The sequence below is a fragment of the Melanerpes formicivorus genome, unplaced genomic scaffold, assembly GCF_026170545.1.
Source record: "Melanerpes formicivorus ecotype bairdi unplaced genomic scaffold, bMelFor1.0.p_v2 SCAF_29, whole genome shotgun sequence".
Classification (NCBI taxonomy): Eukaryota; Metazoa; Chordata; class Aves; order Piciformes; family Picidae; genus Melanerpes; species Melanerpes formicivorus.
In genome coordinates this window covers 6,665,648-6,687,297 of record NW_027142381.1, presented here as the reverse complement: position 1 = coordinate 6,687,297, position 21,650 = coordinate 6,665,648, and the positions used below count along the sequence as shown (strand labels likewise).

At 44.4% G+C, this 21,650-nt stretch overlaps 2 protein-coding genes across 17 annotated transcripts in view; one reads left to right on the top strand and one right to left on the bottom strand.

Moving 5' to 3' along the window:
- Positions 1-2,389: 2,389 nt before the first annotated feature.
- RAD51C (RAD51 paralog C) lies at positions 2,390-20,557 on the bottom strand. 6 transcript variants are annotated; one of them, XM_068154788.1, is made up of 10 exons: positions 20,385-20,557; positions 19,358-19,616; positions 18,946-19,112; positions 17,827-17,960; positions 14,980-15,111; positions 12,173-12,239; positions 9,212-9,272; positions 6,549-6,644; positions 3,002-3,036; positions 2,391-2,753 (listed from the first exon to the last, which is right to left on the bottom strand). In XM_068154788.1, exons 1-10 carry the CDS (start codon positions 20,500-20,502, stop codon positions 2,695-2,697), a joined length of 1,128 nt encoding a protein of 375 aa, XP_068010889.1. In that variant the 5' UTR covers positions 20,503-20,557; the 3' UTR covers positions 2,391-2,694. The 6 variants fall into 6 exon arrangements, with proteins under 6 accessions (XP_068010887.1, XP_068010889.1, XP_068010885.1 ...); XM_068154783.1 differs by lacking the exon at positions 3,002-3,036 and having other exon boundaries at positions 2,396-2,753; positions 6,584-6,644; XM_068154785.1 differs by lacking the exon at positions 3,002-3,036 and having other exon boundaries at positions 2,397-2,753; positions 6,584-6,644; positions 19,358-19,842; positions 20,385-20,472.
- An 80-nt stretch (positions 20,558-20,637) lies between these two features.
- The window catches only part of TEX14 (testis expressed 14, intercellular bridge forming factor), a 36,922-nt gene continuing 35,909 nt past the window's right edge, over positions 20,638-21,650 (top strand). For all 11 annotated transcript variants that reach the window (XR_010989357.1, XR_010989358.1, XR_010989359.1 and 8 more), the window contains exons 1-2: positions 20,638-20,698; positions 21,114-21,267. Coding sequence is in view for 8 of the 11 variants with exons in the window: in XM_068154776.1 (XP_068010877.1) it covers positions 21,132-21,267 (136 nt within the window). In the remaining 3 variants the exon portion in view is untranslated. The remainder of the gene's footprint in view (positions 20,699-21,113; positions 21,268-21,650) is intronic.

Sequence of the window (21,650 nt, the reverse complement as noted above, 5' to 3'; positions counted from 1 at the left end):
TCAGTTAAAATGTCTCTTCTCTGCATTTTCTGAAGTTTATTCTACTTGGAAGCTAGTTGGTTTGTCACTGTTTCATACTGGAAAAGAAGGGGCAGAACACATAAAATCAGGAAGAAATTGTTATTTTCCCTCTCCAAACCAAGGAGTTTCAAGGCAGGAGGCTGGGCTTCAGCAGTACACTGTAACCACAATGTTTACCCGTTGCCAAGCCCTGTGGTAGATGCTGTATTCTTGTTGTGGTGACAAAGTAGGTTCCTACACCACAAGTAAATGTCATCCCTAAAAAATGGAATCATCCTAAACTCAGCCTGATAGTTAAAGTTTGTGGCTTTCAGAAAAGAGGGACTTGAGCAGCAAATCGAACAAGCTGCTTTGTTTTGATGCGGTGGTGTGACAATGGCTAGTTAGAGTCTTACTTTTTTTGTGCAGTCACAAAATTCTCTTGTGCTTCCAGTACTGTGCACTGTGAGGTTCAAGAGAATTCCAGGCACATGCAAGAAAACACCAACTTGCCAGGGAAGATTTACTGGTGAGGCAACGGTCAAATTCTTTATATGCAATTCTAAGCCTGGAACAGCTTCCTTGTCTCCAGCAGCTGAGAACAAAATCTGGCTCATTTAATCTAATTTTGTCTCCACCAACAGATCTTTCTCCCTAGCTCTGGTCTGCAGAACTGATCTTTATAATAGTTTCAATATGAAAAAAAAAGGAAAATTCCAAATCTCAGAACTGGGAGCCTCCAATGCTTCCTCTCAACAGTTTGTAACTCCCATTGTTAACCAGTAACCATGCAGGGGTTTTATTTTGCTACCGAAGCCTGGAGTGCTGGATGAGCTAACGTTTACTCAGACAAAACCATTTATCTTGGTATAACAGGATCAGCCTCTCAGCTGGGGCTTCTGGATGCGACTCTACTACAAACAAAACCCCACAGTCAGCTAAAATTAATAGTATATTGGAGACATGTCCTTACTCCCCTCACACGTGGAGGAACGTGTGGAGGATATTAAATCAGAACACAACAGAGAGAAATGGATTTTTCCATAAATGCCAAACGCGTTCAATAGCAGCTATCACTAGCAATCGGCAGCACTCCTTAAAATACTGCTACAACATTCTTAATGGATGGCTTTCCTTGTGGCTACGTAGGCAATGTGCTCTGTGCCAGCTCCCCCCCTCCTCTGGCGCTGCAATACGTAGGAAGCTATTATTCCCAAATGGACCATTTGCTTGCTGACATCACATGCGGTAGGATCTTTTTGTTTGCCTGTCTCTCCTGCATTGAAATGTTTGTCTGAGTCACAAATCCCGCTGCTTTTCCTCCTCTGTGTCATGCTTGCTTGGGAGCTTCTCCCCAAGTCACACTTCTGAAATGGTGACACAGCTGTTTGCTGCATGGCAGTTGAATACTTTTCATTATGTAATTTGTATCGAAATGCTCTAATGATCCCCAAACCACTGCCACTGGGTTTTGTTGGGGTGGGGTTTTTTTTTTTTGCAGCTTTTTGAATAGAGAAGTTTTGTGACTCAGAATTTTGTTTCAAGGCAAAGTCAGCTTAGTGTTACTAAATTAAAAATTAAAGATAGTGACTCCCACAACTTGAATTCTCCATTTAGCCTGCTGGCTGCATTTCCTCAGCTATAACACTACGCCAGAAAGGGGTCGTGAGTGTGTGTGTGTACAGACAAACACTTCTCATAATTGAGCTAATTACTATTTTGCACTGCAGTACCTTTCTCCTCCTCTAATAATCTCATCAATTTGTTTTCTCTTAATAAAAAGAAGACAAAACCCCCGCTGTATTTTCCGTGTACATTCATGCATTTGGTCTAGATTCTGTAGCTGCTAATACATTGTTGGTGCCTAAGAAGCCTGGGTTTCCTTTTTACTGAAGCCATGAACAAAACAGATCCTGATTGCAGTCGTTCTGAATGCTTTGGTAGAAGAACAACATGGAAGCTAAGGGCTATGCAGCAGCGTGGTTCCAGCTTGAGCGATGGTAAAATGCTTTGGATAGGAAGATAAGATTATAATGCTGGATTAAGCCTTTTCAGATCTAGTCTTTCATCTCTGTGGTTGCCACAAGATAAATGAGAAGTTTAAAAAAGTGCTTTGATTGTCCTTGATCAAGGAGTTTGCAGCAGGTAAGGGCTAACACACCAGTCTCGCACAGCTTTTAGGCTTGTATTATCTATAAGCATCTAAAGCATCCATCAGCAGCTCCACTGCCTTCTGCCCTGGTCTGAGGCATGTGAGCAGACTGCAGCATGAAACCTAGTTTAAATTCAGATACATGCAGAACCAGATTAAGTGATCGAGACCTGGATCATTAAATGTACTGTGTTAGATGCTCACATTTTACTGGGGTTTTTTTACCCAGAGATAAAGTAAGTTGTATTCTCCCTCTCTCCCCCAAAAAGCTGAAGCCTTTTATTCTAGAAAACATAGATTTGATTTTATTAGAAAAGTAAACCAATGCCACACACACAGACATTTCCTGGGACAGGAATTAGCATAGTGCAGTCTTAATGTTAAAATAATGTCCAGAGCAGGAACTGAAGAGTCTCTCAGGCTACCTTTGATTGCATGTCCACTATGCAACTATTTTCCTGTAGCACAGATTTCTTAGCATTCAACTTTTGGACCTCTCTGACTCTTCCTCTTCTCTCCGTGGCCGTTTGCGAGGATTCGTTTCAGTATCTTGTGTGTCCTGGGTGACAGCTGGAGGCTGCACGTCTCGGAAGCCATGAGGCTGTGACATACAAGCAAAATCATGTGATAACACTTCAGTGGATATCAAGCACGAGTAACTAGTTTCCCAGATCAGAATAAGGCATGATCCTGTCCTTTATTTTAGATGAGTGTCCAGAGAATATGTGTAAACCAGACTAAGCTCAGAACTGCAGCAGCTTTTCAACACACGTGCCAACCATGTCTCCTCGTTTTATTTTGTTTAAAGATACTTTATTTTCACTAACCAAGCTCTCATTTTCATTTCACCACTAATAACCTCTATGGCTAGGAAGCACTGTTCCACTGTAAATTAACTTATGTTGCCTATTTAAATAAATTAAAAGCCAAATCCTTCAGCCCTTATTCGAGCTCCCACAGAAGCAAGGAGATGACTGGATTAATTGCCTCTGTCATTTTCAGAAGCAAAACTGTGAGTTCTAAAACCTAGGTTATTTTTGTTTCATGTATCTACTTAATGAACTGAAAACCTCAATGAGACATTGTAAGAGAACAGCAGATTTGAATCAGTCTCTAGACTGCAAAGCCTGTCCCAGCATAGTAATTTATGGGACATAATGGAATGAGAACCTTTTAACTGCCAAAAACTAAATGTAGAAGTGAAAACTAGATGCTGCTGCTCAGGAGAGAGCTTAAAGTGATCTATTTGGCTGTGTACCGTTCGTATTTTCTGCTACCTTAGCTCCCAATGTAATGATTTTGGAAGATTTAAAATATGAAAGATCTGGAAAATCGTTAGCTAACGTCATCACTGCAGATGAAGACACCGAGATGTGAAGCCTGCAACTGTCTGCCTTCCCATCTCCAGGCAAATGCTGTGCAGGGAGCACTGCCGACAGCTCAGTGAAGACTCACTGCAGTGCAGACTTCAGAGAGGAAAAGGGGTTAATCAGAAAAAGAAATTGCTTTGGGCATCCCAAATGCTCAGGTGCAGACAATGTGAGGATGAAAGCCCTTCGGCAAAGCTGACATTTTAGGTCTGTGCAGTGTGAAAAGGCAGGTAGAATTACTGTCAGACAGGGGACTTTGCTAAAATGCCAGCATGTCCCACACTGAGATCAATCCACAACACCACCCAAGCAGAACGTTTTGCTGAAGTCTCCCATCTCTGTATTTCTAGTTCTAAATGCCTCACCTCCCAGAACCTGCTATGTTTTTAAAGGCACAAGCAGCAAGAGGTGCCACAAGGGCAGCATTTGTGCAGTCCCTCTGCTATTATAAGCAGCTCAAGTGTTATTCTAAATAAGCGTAATGGGGAATCTTCAAGTTTAGTGTTTCACTGCTGCTTGCATCTAATCTCTGCCATTTCCCTTAGGCACAAAGGTGGAGCTGTAGCCAAGAATCCACTTAATCCAACATGCTAGACTCCCAGAGAAAGCATTCCAACCGTTCTAATGGCCAGAACATGATAAAACAGGCTGCTTAGTATGGATGTCTTGCACTTAGTTAAAGGCACGTACCCTCTGGGCATAGTGCCCCGAAAAGAGGAGAATTTGTATGTATTTGTGAAGCTTGTTAGTGAGTTTTGGATGGTAAGAACATGGCTAATGGAACCAAGGACCTACAAAGCTCAGATAGTCTATGGTCATTTTGAATTGTTCTTTTAGGGAAATAATGCTTTGCTGTGAGGATGCTAGAGCACTGAACAGGCTGCCCAGAGAGGCTGTGGAGCCTCCTTCTCTGGAGAGATTCCAAACCCACCTGGACATGATCCTGGGCAACCTGCTCTGGGTGACCTTGGTGACCCTGCTCTAGCAGAAGGGTTGGATTTGGTCTCCAGAGATCACTTCCAACACCCAGCGTGCTGGGATCCTGTGATTTAACATCTTCTGGTGTCTACAGACTACATCAAGATTGATAAGGGTAGTTGGCTTGATTACTTGAGCAGTATTCTCATTGCTGGTCTGGCAGACCCTCCACAGTGCAGGGAGGCACACTTCCTACCCAGAATATAGGTCCTGGGTCTCTTGTCTTTCACGATGAAATAATCAGGTCACATTACTCAGAAAATTTAGGTGAATCAGAGGATCTCCTTACTCCCTTGTGCATAAATCAACTGACATTTCTATACTCTGCATTTGAGAATGAATCCTTATCAGCCTGTGAAAGAAGCAGCTGGTGTTCCACAGCTTCCACGCTGGCTCAGAGTGGTGGGAAGGACACAGCTGAAAAAAGAGCTAGAGCTTGGTGACCACGTTACACATTTCCCCATCAGCTTACAGGCACTGAACAGCCAGTTTGTCAATGGTACCCAATTTCTAATTTGCAGAAGCCTAAATATCTTTGAGGATCTGGGTTGGAGAAATTTATTATATTTTTAATTACCTTTTTTTTTTTTTAAACTGCTGGTTATACATAGATGTGCTAGATCAGATTTGGAAACAGCCAACATGCATTTACATCTTTCAATTTAACTCTGGAGATGGGACTGAGGAGTGATAACAGCAGACTGCTACCACCAGACCTGAATTTCATGAAAGAAACAGGGATAATACATTTTTTTACTTAAAGAAACCGTCTGCTGGAGCAGCTCAAAAGGATTAAGGGGGGAAAAACCACAGGGATAATCTTAACGTTTTTAACTAATCTTTGATTAGGATGCATTCTCCACTGTATTTCAAGATTGTGTGAATCCATGCAGATGACAGCAGAGCTGTTTTATAATGCACATAAAACTGAAAGGAAAAGCAATTAAATGGTCCAAGATAAAATCCATCTGTTTGTCAGCTGGAGAGAAAGGGCTGCACACACATCACGTGATACAAACAGCCCCACTTAGCCTCCCAGTCTTTACAGAACTAAGAGTACATATATATATATATATATTTGCAATATTTCCTCTGTCCAGGTGAACACATTCAGGACTGAAACAAAAAGAAATCTGATTTTTTTTTTTGTTCAACACTTTGAAGATCTCCTCTTATGGCAGCATTAAAATCTGCAGGAAATGCTATGGCAACGTGTTTCCATGAGGACACACAGCAAATAGTTATGGCATGTACCTATGTATCTGGCATTTCAAGATGTAAGAGTCGAGTGCTGGGGGGTTTTGATCCTAAATACAGCTTAGGCAGTATGTATTCTCATTAAGATGTATCTAAGCACTCCACAAAAGCAAATAATCACAGGGATGAATAAGGACTCCAGGCCATAAGCTGGAAGCTCCTCACATGAGTGTGACAAATGAGAAAAATGTGTATGTATTGGCTGGCCAGTGTCAGGGGTAGGACAGAGCTAAGAAAGAGAGAAATGCAACTAGGTTATATCAGGCAATACACTTAAAGCAGAGATGTGGAAATAAGTATGGTACAAAGCACTGGTGAGGCCTCTGGAAAACCATGTATGATTCTGGTAACCCTTGTCCTGAAGAGAGAAACTCAGCTGGAACAGATGCAGAGAAGAGCCACTTAGATAAAAGTAACCTACTTGGTGAGAGAGAAAACAGCTTGGCTTGCTCAAGTCTCCCAGAATGAAGGCTGAAAGAGAGCCTGATTGCTCTCTGTAATTGCACTTAGGCCAAAAGTTAACATCAAGGGCAGATAAAATAAGCATTACTAGTACAAGAACAGAGGGGGACAGGCTGCCTGCAAATTTGATCTGGAAATCAAAATGTTTCCACTTGAAGAGGACTACCATGCTGGGTCATTGTTCTAAGCAGAATAGGTGCAAAACATTCATAAACCAGGAGACATCCCAGTACTGCTGGTTACCTTCAGAAGGCAACGAAAGGCAACACTGAGAAAGCAAACATCCTTCTCAGGTTTGTCTATGTCTTAGCTGTAAAGAAATGTCGTCCCATCTCTGCACCTCCATCCCCAAAGAGATACTAACTGTGATGTGATAGGGTATGGTTGACTCCTTCTGACTCGGGGATTTGTACAAGGTTGCCAACCTGGAAACAAAAACCAAGTAATTATTAGTGGATACAGTAATAAAAATTCCAAGTAACCAAATGACCAGACCCAACTTTTCCACTGTCATGGGGTAGGTGACCCACTGGAATTCTTCTGTGTTTTCATATAGGTAATTTAAACTGGGGAAGTCAAATTCCCATCCTTACATAGCCTGCCAGCTCCAATTCAGTGCAGAGCTACTAAAAAGAGGGAGCGCTGGCCTTGTTTCATCACAGTATTTGATCACATTTTTGAATCAATATTCATTATTAATTAATTCCAAATGTCACTTTCTTAAAATGCAAGCCAAAAAGGTTCTGAGCATGACTCTTTCTTACTCCATTAAGCAGTCATTTGTTCAACGTTGGGAGATGGCTGAATTCAATGATCTGAGAGGTCTTTTCCAACTGAAATGATTCTATGATCCCCCCAAGAATTCAAATGCTTCTAGAGAAGATTTTTCTAGAGATTCCACAAGCCTGTCAGTGTAACCTAGTGGATAGAGAAGGGGAATAAAATGTTCTATTTCTGAGCCTGACCTTGCCACTGACATACAGCATCACCTTGAGAAAATCATTTCCCTTGTATTTCTCCTCTAACAGTTCCTTGATTTTGTACATTTAGACTCTAGGCAATGCACCATGATTTGTGCTTGTACAGCACCTAGCCCCATAGATACTTGCATAATATGGACAGGAGGTTGCAGAGCAGCTCAAAAGCACAGGAGTTAAACCAATCCCACAACTGCTAGTCTGCACCATGCCCACCTCCCCAAAACCAACACTTACATAAAGCCAATATAGCAAGTGTTCTGCTCTCTGTATCAAGACACCCTGCTGAAGATCCTGTTAATTATTTTTAGGGGTTTTTTGACTCCCTGAGGTGCCATTCTATTAGAGAGCACGTAATTACAGCCTGAGGAACACTGCCACTTCATATTAGCTACACAGGGAATTCCTCAGAACATTTAAGTGCTGGGTTATACTTTACAAAATAGCCTAAATCTGAAGCTGCAGAAGCCATGCTTTTACAATCGCTCAGCTAGAGCTCTGCTCTGTGCCTCTGACTCAACAGGATCCTTCCTTACAGCAGTGAGAACCCTTATAATTAAGCTCTGACATTTTCAGTAGTGGAAGGAAAGAGACAGGTATCGTATTTGGCCAAAGCACAATTTAAGGGGGGAAAAAAAAGAATAAAAGCCAAATGGATTCTCAAATCTTTGTGCCTCAGTAACCTAATATAAACCCAACAAAACCACACTGGATCATCAGGGACAGGCAGGCTGTGTGAAAATGCAACAGAATGCAGCTAATTCTGCTTTTTGTAGAGAAAAGCAACTGGAACTGCTGTGCTTCTGCAGGCCCTGCTCCATATTAGCTGCACATTTAGCACAGTAAATAAACCCTTTTTGTCTCTCTTTGGCTTGCTTTCTGGAACCTGTATCCCCAGCCTGCCTAGCTGTCTTGCAGAAGAAAAAAGCTCTTTACTTTTGATACAGAGAATTTAACTTTTGTTCACTCTGCAATCATTATGTTGATGCAACTTCTGTCTTATAAAAGCTGTTAACTAATCAGTGATGTTAATTTAATTCCAAATTAAACAGCTTGCCATAATCACTCTGCCTTGCCTTCCAACTCAGAATTTAAAAAACTCCCCAAGAAAGTGTCACTGCATTTCTCTTTCAAGTTCAGCAAGCAAAACTATGCCCAGCAACATTCCAGTCACATTTTTGTTAGCTGTTTGCAGAAGATTAGGGAACTGAAGCAAGGCTTCTTAATCTCAAGTTGCTGTATTGTACTACTATATAAAAGACCAGGGAAGAGAAGTGAGCTTGCAGTATAGTGAACCAGGAAGCAGAAGAGATCTCTCTGCAACAGACAGAACTCCATACTGTTTTCAGAAGGGTCATCCTCATTGCATTAGGCTTCTAAAAGCACTCTCCCTAGGTGCTCGGGATGCTATGCCCTGCTTTGCCCTGGGAGCAAATGCAGCTCTCCCCTTCTTGTCACTCTAACTTGCTATCTAGATAGGTGCCCAGTTTTGGAAAACCATCCTGCTGCCTTCAAAAGCATAAGGGTCCAACAGCTGCCTCTGAGACTTAGGGGTCAGTAAGGCCTATGGTCTGTCCTCCTGAGAATCACTGTCTAGGTGGAAAAGCCTTCTCTGGCATCTTTGACTGTACAGATGGGGGCCTCAAAGACCGAAGCAAAGAAATTCTACTTTCTGCTTACAAAATACAGATAGAAAAAAAAAAAAGCATATGTAGCCACCAGATCCTAAATTCCTGAGTCTAGCAACTGCCATTAGGAGATGAGCCGTGGCATCTTGTCAGGAAGAAAGGACAGCACTGCAGCAAGCTGACCATGGGGAGGAGGAGCACAAGAGCTCAGCCCACACTGGCTTAGCCTCAACTAGAAAGCTCTTCTTGAGCTTCAGTAGCCTGGGACATGGCAGACCAAGGGCAGAAATCAAATACAAATCCCTGCTTGGCCAGCCTGGAAAAGATCCCCAAATGTCACACTTGTCAGTGCTGTTGTGGACCTTACTGCTCTACATTTGCACTTACCTCTGACTGTTGTCCCAGTGAAAGATTAAACGGACAGTAGCAGCATGTCCCCAGCTTTCTCCTGGGTGACACAAAATGACAAGGCATTTATTTATCTCCTGTAACAGCAGCAGCAGCATCAGTAAACTGAACTGAAATTAGAACAGTCTTCCAAAAAGACCCCCTCCTGACCAGAACAGAAGCACCTTTCTTGCAGGAATGAATCACACCTTTCTCACGTGTGCGAGGGTTTCACCACTAGCTCATCAAATACAGTGAGGCAAGGAATAAACCCTGCACTCAGTGTGTTTTACAGACACCTGCATGTGGTACTTCCATATTTGTGGAAGGATTTTTTGCAGACCTAATAAAGGACAGGTACCAGGCAAATCTTGACAACAGAGGCAGCGTGAAGAAAAGATTTTTCTAGTTACTACTGAAGAAGTCTAGTAAGTATGTCTAAATCCTACTTCAAAACTGCAATATTCTGTCTCTCAGGCATAATTATGAGCAAACATCACTCCCTTTGGGATACAAGCTTTGGGAGAAAGTCAATGATTATTAAAGTATTAAGGGCCCCTGAAGCAGTCTTCCACTTCTCACAGCAAGACACAAAAGAACACAACCAAAAGCAAGGGGTGGTGGAAAGAGAGAAGGAAGTTTGGATTGTTATCCTAAGGCAGGGAAAACAGTCCTACTGTTTCAGTTCTCACCTGAGCACAAGCTCAGTCAATTTATAGACAGTGTTACTGGGTGTTCTCCTCTGTTTATCCCAGGAGACAGTCAGTAGTCCAAAGATGGATTGCATTTTAAAACAGTCAGTTTGGTTAAGTGCTGCAAGCCTTCCCTATTCACCTGCTCACAGCTCTCTAACTTCTGATTCACCTCCATCATGTCACCAGCCCCACATGCCCCATGTATTCTGGCATTCATTATACTCAGAGAAGAAAAAAAAAATGTTTCCAGTCTAATGAAGACCTAGACCCTCCAGGCATCTTGCCAGACCTTGCTCCACTATATCTAAGTTGAGATTAAAGGCTTTGGCTATCAGATATGCTCCAGAGTCAGAGATCAAAACACATTTTACAATGGCTACAAACTCCATACCAGAATGCTTCCAACCATATCAAACAGGAAAGAAAAATGTGACTGTAAAAATGATGTATTTCTGAGTTAAACTGACTGTAGATTAATATTTGACCTCCTTTCTAAATATATCCAGTAGAAATGTCTAGGAACACCCAGCTTAGTTATCACTGGTGGGGAAGCAAGCTGTCCCCTTCATAAAGCTCTTGACATAATAACTTGCAGCATCTGTGCTTCCCCCCATCCCCCCCATAATTAAGAACTTCTCTTCTGCTAGGAAGCTGAATAAGAGTTTAGAGATTAATGCTCTTGTGAAATCTTAGAAAAGGCTGTTTCTAAGGCTTACCAATCAGTGTGTGTGTGGGGGTGAAACCCTATTTAGGGGAGGCAATAGGATTGATTTGACTTGGGTTTTGCTGATGATCCCCTCCCTCAATAGTTCCTTTGGCTACATCCAACCATGGAGAACCAGGAGGTTCTTTAGGCTTTATGATGAGACTGTTGAAATAACATCCCTTCAGAGTGGGTCATAAATATCACCTTGTAATCCACCAGCTCAATACTTCCAGAGTCTGTGGAATGAATTCACATCAAAGTGAGAACAGCTTTGTACCACTCTGAAATGCTCAACTTGAGATATTGCTGTTTAGGATGAGGGAAATATCTCTTAGCTTATATATTTTGTGCCAACTGGCACAAAGTTTCCTTTTTGCAAGAGTACAAACTACTCACTTTAACAGTACCATGTGGCTACACAGTCTGGTGAGAGTCACAATCAGTTTATGGTCAAATGGAATGTTTGTGAAAGAAAAGATGTGCAAGGCAATACACAATATCTATGAATTACAATCTACTCTGAATGTCTCCACAGCATTTACTGTCCCTGTGACTCAATAAACACAACACCTCTCCAGCAATGCTGGGTGTTGAAAAAAAGACCAAATCTATTAACTTTAATTGAGTTTGTAGTCAGAAAGCCTGCCAAAAAGAATACATCAGAAAGCAAGAGGCAAACATGACAGAAAGGGTCAGATATGCAGGCTGGGTATTCATCTGCACACACAACTCAAAACTCTACATTCTTCACATTCTCAAAGGAGACAGTCTGTATGTGTTGGGTTTATCTCACATCTGTGCCAAATGCTTCACTGCCTGTACAGACTCTGGGGACATCTTCACCTTTGTACTGTCCTCTTCTTCTCCCTCCCCTCCAGAGCATAATTACTACTTAGTTCACAGAAACTGAAGCTGTGGACAGGGAATCTGTGCACTTTAAATGCACCGTAACATAATAGAAAGTTACATGCTGAAATAAAAGTTAACACTGAGCTTTTTTTCCCTCTGTCAAAATCTCTGCTTCAGGAAGAACCATTCTCTTTTCCCCTATGACCACGGCAGAAGAGCCTATAGAAGCACTCTGGTCCTGTCAGGGCAATATGGAGCAGCCTGGAAAATACACTTGAACTCACTATGGGCTGGTTGTAGGTGAGGATCCCACCTAGAGCTCCCCTCTACATCATCACTGTAGAGAGTTCCAGCTATGCAGTAAATCTGGCACACCTCTGCAAGCAATTAATGGAATGTGCTCACATGTAATGGCAAAAGAAACAATTTCAACTGTTATGGAGAGGCACTCAGGGAATCTAGGAAACTGAGGCACTGTTTGAGGTGTGCAACCATCAAGCTGTGTTCTTCTGTTAGTGCTTTAACCTGTTCATCACCACATTCTTGCTGGGGGAATGCCAGCAGTTCTACATGGCTCTCATAGTTTCACCATGGAGTCTGCTGCAGTGCAACAACTCAGCAATTTCATTTTCTTTGTACACAGTGCCACAAGAAAGGAAGTCATATGTATGAAGATGAACTCAGTTGGCAGCTCACAAGCTAAACACCTACCTAAAGCAGGTACCAATGTGGACTGGCTTTGTCCAATCCTTGTTGTCATTTGGTTTGTCAGAACTACCTAAAAAAAAAAAAGGGAGACAGAAAGACAAGAAAATCTCCAGAAAAGCAGCACAGTGGAGGGGAAATAGCTTTTCTCAAGCTACTCAGGCAAAACTCTTGCCAACTGTAATGAAGCTTTTATGGTAACAGGAAACTGTAAAGGTGCCTCATCTTTCCTCAACAGCCAAAATAAGAGAGCCCTACAAAACAGATTTTCCATTTGCATAGAAGGTAGCTCTCTTTCATTCAGAGACTTCAAAGAAGCCTCCACTTCTCCCTTCCCAATGAATGCAAGCCCTACACAACTGGTACGTCGCACCGCGTCTCGACCAAACGCTGCGTGGATCCGAGTTTAGAGGCACGTGACTCGTACTAGCCCTCTCTGAAGAGAGATTTCAGTCACTGTGGTATAAATGAACTTGGTGGTGCTGCTCAAAGCATGCATAAGCCCTAGTGATGAACAGAATTTCTGCACCTTGCAGTCTAAAAATGCGCAAGTGGGTACAACACAAAGCAGAATGAAAGTGAACAGACAGAGCGGGGGAGTGTTTTCGCAGCACGAAGCACTCGTAGGAGGTTCACAGACAGTCTAGGTTAGATCCCTGGTAGCAGTGGGTGTGGGTGAGACAGAAAAGAGCCAGGAATATTAATTTCAAAGTTCATTAAAAATGAAAAATAAAAATTTGTACCTATCTGGAAGCCTGAGGGGTTTTGTTGTTTGACATGCTTGTAAGAGTCTTGCTTGAGCGGCTAGGGAAGCGTGCTAGAGCAAGCAATTCCACTGAGCACACTCCGAAACATTTACATAGCTGAGAGCCCTAAGACACACATTGCATATTTTAGAGAAGTTACTCGTCATCTGTGGATGGTAACAGCCCCAGATAGGCTTTCCATCTCACTGCTGGAGAAGGGCTGGTCTGGCCGTTCTAGCACAGCCCACCAAGTTCAGCTTTAGAAGCTGAAGGAACTTACTTCCTACCGTATTAGAGCATTCACACTGCCCAGCTGTGCTGCCTGACAAGCAATCTCTGGCACACAAGCTGAATTCAGCCTGCCTGGGAGCTGCAAGGAACTAACTCAAAGAGGGCTACTCTGAGCTAAATAATTTCTGAAGCTCAGCGTTTATTTAGCAAGCGTTTGTACTAAACTGCTTGCTTGTTCAATAGCAAGGAGTTGTGTGTGTTTCCCTTGACCAGAGGAATAAAGACTGTGCAATGAGAGCTGCTCATGTTCAAGGTCACCAGGTACCCAATTCATGAGTGAAAGCACTCAGTAAACTGGAGCCTGTGCAAACCAGGCACTCACAGAACTTTCATCTCCCTTGGTGCCCACACCAGTGGGAAGAAGCTTGGTAATTCACATCAAGGCAGCAGAGAGGGTGTGCTTAGAGCAGCCAGCCCAGTCACCCAGGCCAGGCTCTCTGCTCCTTCCCCTCCTGCAGCTATCAGTGGAAGCAGGAACAGAGGCTTATTTTTAGCAGTCGGAAACAAAAGCCAATTGTGCCAGAGAGTGGCAGGTGACAAGGCTGCAAGTCACCTGGAAACAGTTACAGGCACAAGCACCATTTTGAGGCTGGGTAAGCACTGGTTCCTGAGCAAAGCTTTTCTGCTGCAGAAGACTTGCCAAAACAACTCCTGGAACAGATGCAGCTTCTGAGTGCCATCTGCTGGCTATGAAGCCACGGATCTGCTGGCCTCCATATTGGCGCAAATGAGGGAGAAACAATGCCTGGGAAGGAAGCGATGGGTTTCCATGGATGCCAAAAGAGCAAGCCAAACCAGCAGATAAAGTGGTTTTTTTCTCCACTAAGACAGTACTTTATTTTTAAATGAAGAGCTGAAAGTTATGTTGGAATCACTAAATACTCTGCTGTATTTTAATGAGTGAGCCCAGTCACCAAAGGAGCATTCTTTGTCCAAGCACTTCATGAGAAAAGCTGATGTGCACAAGTGGGTATGCTGCCACTTCATTAGGATCCACAGGATGCTTTTAATGCAAATTTTACTTGGTTTAGCCAGTTGAGGCATTTTTCACCTAAACAGGTTTGCCTGTGCGATCCGTTCAAATTCACTAAGCAAACTGGCAAACAGGAAGGCAGAAGGCACTCCTGCGTTTTTAGGGAGGATCTCCACCCCCTCTACTCTGCCCTGGTGAGACCACACCTGGAATACTGTGTCACATTTTGGCTTCCCCAATTCAAGAGACAGGGATCTCCTGGAGAGAGTCCAACAGATAGCTATGAGGATGAATAAGGGACTCTAATATCTCTCCTATGAAGAAAGACTGAGAGACCTAGGGCTGCTCAGTCTGGAGGAGAGAAGGCTGAAGGGGAATCTTATCAATGTCTATAAATATTTGAGGGTGGATGTTAAGATGAAGGTGCCAAGCTTTTTCGTGGTGCCCAGTGATAGGAACAATGTGTACAAGCTGGAACACAGGAGGTTCCACCTCAACACAAGGAGACACTTTTTTATGGTGAGAGTGTCAGAGCACTGGAGTGGGCTGACAAGAATGGTTGTGGAGTCTCCTTCTCTGGAGACTTTCACAACCCACCTTTATGTGTTCCTGTGTGACCTGCCCTGGGTGACCCTGCTTTGGCAGGGAGGTTGGACTCAATGATCTCTGGAGGTCCCTTCCAACCCCTAACATTCTGTGATTTTGCTATTTGTGGACAATCACAAATTGTATTTGCTTAATCCTCTGTAATGTATTTAGACCAAAGTCACATCTTTTGTGATTCCAGCCTGCCCCAGACTTACTGCAGATTTATGATCGTTGGCAATGATGATCAGCTGCTGTGCCAGACCGTTCAGAAGCCTGGTTCGAAGGGAGAGATCCTCAAAGTCATGGCGAAAAGGAAATGCAATTCCATCAATTACCACCAGCCGGACCTCAAAAGAAGGGAAAAGGAGGAACTACCATTACTGTCCTACAAACAAATGACAAAGAGCAGTAAGGCCTCTTTTGAAGTGCACTGGAATGCTTTATATAAGGTGATGGCAATCTTTTATTTCCTACTCAGATATGCATGAGAGCGTAACACCTATTGTCTGTGTCTGTACCTTGGAATCAAACAGCACTCCACATGAGCACAGGGTGAAGAGCCTCAAGGCCCCCATACACTTGCTAAGTGCAGTGCTGCATTATGCATAGACAGCAGCTCGGACCACAGTTGCACTAGCTTAAAGAAAACTCTGCACTAAGCTCTCCCATTAGTTAATGCAGCACAGAGCTGCCCTTCCGACTGTTTCCAGTTTCAGATCTCCCTCATTTACAGCTAGCTGACTTATCTCTGCAGCACCTGCTACAGAATACAAAATAAAACAGCTGGGCAGAAAGCCTTGCAGAAGAGAAGCTGGAGGGGGGAAAATAAACAACCCAACATTAAACATCAGAGTTATACTTCAATCCACTCCCCGTGAACCCTAATTTATTTCACCTTCTCCCTCGACAATGAAACCCAGCCCAAGATTAGAATACATTCTGTCTGTAGTCACTGTTAAGACAACTCATCTGATTCTCAGGCTTACATCAGTGATCTAGCTCAGAAACATGGATTTTAACAGATGCTTAAAGATATTCCAGACACTGTGTGGTGGAGCTGAGCATCTATCTTGCCAGAAGATGTTTGCTTTGCTGAATTATTTCTTCTGTAGCAATCATGAGCTGAAGGTAGAGCACAATGCTGCTGCTGGCTCGCTGCCCTCAGGAGCACTGTATAAAGCTAAGTTTGGGATTTTGATTTATTTTTACTGTTTGTTGTAGCTGTTTTGATGACCAAGTTTGTCTGAAATACAGAAGGGAGATGGATCATCTTCCAGCATCTGCATGTTCAGATGCCACTCAGATCCTAGGTATCTACAAGTTCTTGCATTAGTGCACAGGATAAACTGGAAACAATGCAAGAAAACTGAGTATCTATATTACTAATCATCACTGGGAGGTTTCTTTGTGACTAGAACATACAAGCCTGCAGCAAACATCACTCTGTGAAATGGCTCAAGGCCTCCAAATGAAAAACAACCTCAATTTGTAAAAGAATCTTAAATACTTAGAATTAAAAGAAGATATTCTTCTCTTTCCTCATTTTTCCTCCTTCCTGCAAGCTCTTTCCTTTCAGTCTGTATATCTTCCTCTTACATAATTTTCTGACTTCAAGAACAATCAGTTTAACAGTATAAACATGACTCACACTAGAAAGGAAAGTATCATAGTTATATAACTTGCCTATCAGAATAATATGTCCAGGTAGGATGCAATTTAAGTTGTAAAATAGCCAACAAGTAGACTTAAGTATTCAAAAGTAGGCCACACAGAGAAAATAACACTTGCCTTCTCCATGTCAGTTTGTCTCTGCTAGATGTTGAAGAATTAGGTTTATTATAACATGAATATTTTTCTACTGTAGTCTTGCTCATTTTATTTACAAGATCTCCAACTAATTCATATTTCCAAATGACATTCCCTACAACTATGTCTCTCTCAAAAAAACCCCTAAAACCTGTCAGTTTCCCATGGTCCCAGTCTGAGCTCCAGGTCCCCACAGGGGGATCAGACTAATTTTAATGAGATCTGGACTGCAATGAGCAATCTGTCAAGTCACTTATAGCCTGGCCAAGGAATCACCAGGTCTTGCAGTTCTCCTGCAACCTTCAGTATTTCAGGCTGCAGGCCAAGCACAGATAATCAGCACAGATGGTACTGGAGAGCTGCAGCCCAGTGTAACTGTGCTAATGAAGCCATGTACTTTCCACAAGAGCAAACACAACAGGGCACCGTTAGTACCTGGCAGAGAAAGGGAGATACCAGACTACACTAAGCAAAAGTAAGACTCCCATCTGTGCTTCCAAGAACAGCTTCCAAAAATGGAAATGATATGCAAAAGACAATCTAGCTAAACAACACTGGTTTGTGCTGTTAGAATGAGGAACAAGTCACCTTCCCCAAATCCCATTAGGGAAGGATCTGCTCTGCAGAATCTAGAAATCTGGAAGGGAGGAGGTGAAAATCTGCCTTACAATAGCACTTCACAAGACACTAGGTACTAGGGAACTTTTTGGCTGTAGTCCACCCAAGAGTCAAGCTGCAGGCTCTGGTTGCTTGTAGCAACAGATGATGTACTAGAAAGAAGGAGAAGAGTGAGTTTCTGGATGCCAAGATGGTGCAAGATACTTCTGATCCTCAGTGATCATCTAGGACAAAAAAAATGACACTAAGCCCCTCCAATCCCCCTGCATCATGGTCACCATACACATGCCTGCCTCAGAGACTCTCTTGTACAGCAGCTTTGTGATTCCTCATAGCTCTGTGCTTACAGAAAAGTAACAACACATGGCAACACAGACCCAGCATCCTCACCTCAACATGGAGATTCAGGATGATGGCAGCAGTGGTAGTAAAATACTCTCAAGAGTAACTGGGAATGGAATGATAAAGCAAGTAAGTGTTATCTTTGTACTCTGGCATCAATCAGTGTATCACTGCCAAGCTGATGAGGTACCAAAGGTGCTACTCATGTTACTCTTACTGTAACAGATGAATATCCCTGGAAAATCTTTAGTGTGAAGATGAGTGCTATCTTCTGGTAAGTCTGCAGTAACCCTTACCTTTGAATGCTCTGAAAGAAAGTCTGGGAGGAGGTAGACCTGTGCAAGAAGCTCTATGTAGTCGTGGCAACGGAAGTAATATATGTGAGAAAGGATACTTTCAAGAGAGAAAGTCTCCATAGCTTTCAGATGATCTGAAAACAAACAAATAGATGAGTAAATGAGTCAGAAGTGTGTACTAGCACAGTGCTACTTTCATCATTCTACCAAACTATGCTTTCCACATATAGCAACAGCAAAGCCCCCAGGAAGAGTCAAGGTAAAGAGTGTGGAAAACATACCTTCCATCTGGCTTGAAAGTCAAGAAGGTGGTGAGCAGATGCTCTCTCAGCATTTGCACATAGATACACTGGAGCCTCCCAGGGAGTGCTCCAAAAATGAAAGATTTCTTTCTGCAGAATGAACTTTTCCAGTAAATCATTTTCAAGCCAGAACACCACCACAGGACAACAGTGACTATTCATCATCCGTTGTTTAAAGTACAGGCAGTAGCCCGTTTAATATGGTGTCCTTTAACCTCTGTTTAAACAGAAGTTTGCTGCATAAAGTTCTCTAAGAGTAACACAGAAATTGTGTCAGTATCCCCAAGACACTGATGACTTATAGAACAAAGCTCTTTATTAAATGCCACTTGGCTACGTTGACCTTATGAAGGAGCTGAATTCCAGCCACAATTTTACAATGCAGGGCTTCAGCAGCAACACAGCCTTAAGATTCTGCCATTCCTCTTCCCTTTCCTTAGTTGTTCTTCAGGCCCCTGTGTGGCAGAGCATCATCCCTCAGCTTTGCTGACAAAGTCATGCTTGGGTTTTGCTGTAAATTTGATCATTATGCTGCTAAAATCAGCAAATGCCAAAACAAACCCAAGCCTAAACACACCCACCCCCCAAATCATCATGTAGAAAATGAATGATTCTTAAAGTAGATGAGCTCAGTCTGCAGCATGGCTCCACACAGTGACACACTTCAGGGTACGATACATACAGGTGGGAATAAAAGGCTGGCAGCAAGAACTCCTCAAGCCAGCACTGCTGCTGAGACCTTCCAAGTGTAAAACTGCAGCCTAGAAGACACTTGTTTCAGTCAGACCCCAGCCTAGGCAGCAAGAAAGCAACATACCTTCTTCTCGGTGAGCTTCAGCAATGAGCTGGCAGTGCTGCACACAGGCAGTGGCAATATCCACTACTCTGTCTACCATGAAACTTCCTTCAGTGTCAATGAACACAGCTTCTCCTGCTACACCCCCAAAGCATTCGGGGATCTGTACATCTACTGCCAACTGCATACTGCCATGGGAAACAGAAAAAAGGAGAAATCTTTACATCACAAAGCTCTCCCCTCCCAGCTCACTCCTGAAGTGACGTTTCTGCTGAGGAACACGGGGAACAGGATGCAGTGCAGCCATTATCATGATTGTATTTACAGTGCTGTAGGAGAATCAGAGACTGAAGTCATGACAACAAGAAAAGAGTGGAACTTGACCAAGAAAGGTGATTCTCAGTTGCACAAAAGTAAGCTACAAATAAAATACCATAGCTGTGTTTTCCCCACACCAGGAGCTCCACAGATCTCGGTGATTTTCGTTAGCTGGATACCACCTCCCAGAATATTGTCTAGTGCTGAACAAAAGGTGATGATGAAGCCCTGAGCCTGCTCTTCTTCCAGAAGTTCCAGTGCTGTGCACTTTCTGGTGGTGCCTGATCCCCCAGTAGTCCTTGCTGCATCTCCATGACATTCCTGCCTCACAACCTGCAACGCCTCCAGTGCCTCTTCTTTGGAGATCCCAATTTCTAGAAGAGCCAAAACCATGAAACACCACCTTGGTTTTGTAAGCAGTGATTTATTTAAAGTATGAAGAGAGAGTTCAACTTGTTTGAGAGAACCTGATCATTCTGCAGTGTCACACATAAATACCCATCCTTTAACAATGTCCAGCTCTGGAACCAACGGTGTGATTTTCGAAAGAACTGGCAGCAATGCTGCCCTGCATTCAGAATCCAGGTGCCAGTATGCTACCTGCAGATAAAAACCCGACAGTGCTATTGCTAGACGTGGGTGAGACCTGGCAGAACAGTTCAGTTGTTCTGAATGTGAAGGAGTCAGGTTGTGGTCCAGTGGCACTGACACTTGGTGATCATGCTCCAAATGCTCGGGGTACTCTGGGGCTGCTGGGCACTTCACACATCATTTCTGGATTCGAAATACAGACTAAGGAGCAGAGGTGAGATACTGGCAAATATCACTGTGTCTCTCTGCGTTTACTTTGCTCCCTTCTCAAGGCCTCCCTGAGGTCCCAGTGACATTTCGCGAGGGAGCTGGCCACTTCAGCAGGGTTCAGCCTCACCTGCCCACGCTGTGTCCCATCAACCACTGAATAATGTGCACCCTGCTCGAACCCTGTCCCACTACATCCATTTCTCGGGAGGGAAAGGCTATGGGAAGGGCTGCCGGGGCAGCCATGCTCGAACTGGGGACGCGACCAGGGTAAACGGCCTGCGGGGAGCAGCGCCGCCGGGACGGACCCCGGCAGTGGGAGGGACCCATCCCCTAGCCGGTACCTTTGCTCAGTCCGCAGGGGCCGGTCTCCAGCAACTCCTGCGCGGTCTGGAAGCCAGCGGCGACAAGGCGGGCCCGCAGCGCGGGAGCCAGCGGCAGGCTGCCCACGTCCCGCTGCATGCCGCGACCGCGGCCCCCGCTCCCGCCGGGCTCCTCTAGGCCGCGACAAGCCCCGCCCCTTCGCCGGAGGGAACCGCCCCTCGCGGGCGCGAGAGCAGGGAGGTGCTGGCGGCGCATGCGCAGCACGAGCGGCAGGGCGGGAACGGGAGCGCGGGCGCGTGGGGTGGCTGTTAGGGAGGCGCCGAGGCCGAGGCAGGTGAGGCGTGGTCGTGACAGGGGCTGGCGTGGGGCCTCGGGCCGTGGGAGTGGGGCAGAACGGTCAAAGGGTGCAAGGCCTGAGCATGCCTGACGCAGGAATGATGATGGCTGTGCCCTGTTTCAGCCAGTCAGAGAGGCCTGTGCACCTGACAGGCTGTAGAGGTGTTTGTATCATCTCTTCCTTGTCACCTCTCCCTTTGCTTCCCTGGGGACGTGGTTTCCTTCACAGTCCCTCAGCTGGACTCGGGGGCAAGCCCTCCTTCAGAGGGCAGCATCAGCCAAAGGCAAGTTGCTTTGGCTGGAGAGAACCACTATAGCTGATTCTATCAGATACTAAGGCTTTGGAAGACAAAAAGAAGCACTTTGAGCCTTGGCATTCAGTAGCTTCATTGCATTTTTTTACCTTTCCTTAGTTGTGTTGTTGAAAGAAGATGGCTCAGGTTGTCCCACTGCCAATTCCCTGCCCCGTCCAGCTTGGAAGCATGAAGGGTGACTGCATGGAAGCTGAGCTGCATGAGTATGTCAGGCAAGGAAACTACGTCAAAGTGAAGAAGCTTCTGAAAAAAGGTAAAAGTTAAGTTGCAGAGGGACCTGGACAGGCTGGGCGGATGGGCAGAGGCCAAGGGCATGAGATTGAACACATCCCAGTGCCGGGTTCTGCACATTGGCCACAGCAACCCCATGCAGTGCTACAGGCTGGGGTCAGAGTGGCTGAGAGCAGCCAGGTGCAGAGGGACATGGGGGTCCTGGTTGATGGCAGGCTGAACATGAGCCTGCAGTGTGCCCAGGCAGCCAAGAGGGCCAATGGCACCCTGGCCTGCATCAGGAACAGTGTGGCCAGCAGGAGCAGGGAGGTCATTCTGCCCCTGTACACTGCACTGGTTAGGCCACACCTCGAGTCCTGTGTCCAGTTCTGGGCCCCTCAGTTTAGGAAGGAGGTTGAGATGCTG

Bases quoted from the DNA above. Each gene is read 5' to 3' on its own strand.
- RAD51C (XM_068154788.1), bottom strand. From the start codon at position 20,502: ATGCAGCGGGACGTGGGCAGCCTGCCGCTGGCTCCCGCGCTGCGGGCC. The intron at 6,645-9,211 runs GTAAGTGCAAAT...TTTTGTTTCCAG, and splicing joins CACTGGGACAACAGTCAGAG to GTTGGCAACCTTGTACAAAT. The intron at 3,037-6,548 runs GGACGACATTTC...TTAATTTACAGT, and splicing joins GGGATGGAGGTGCAGAGATG to GGAACAGTGCTTCCTAGCCA.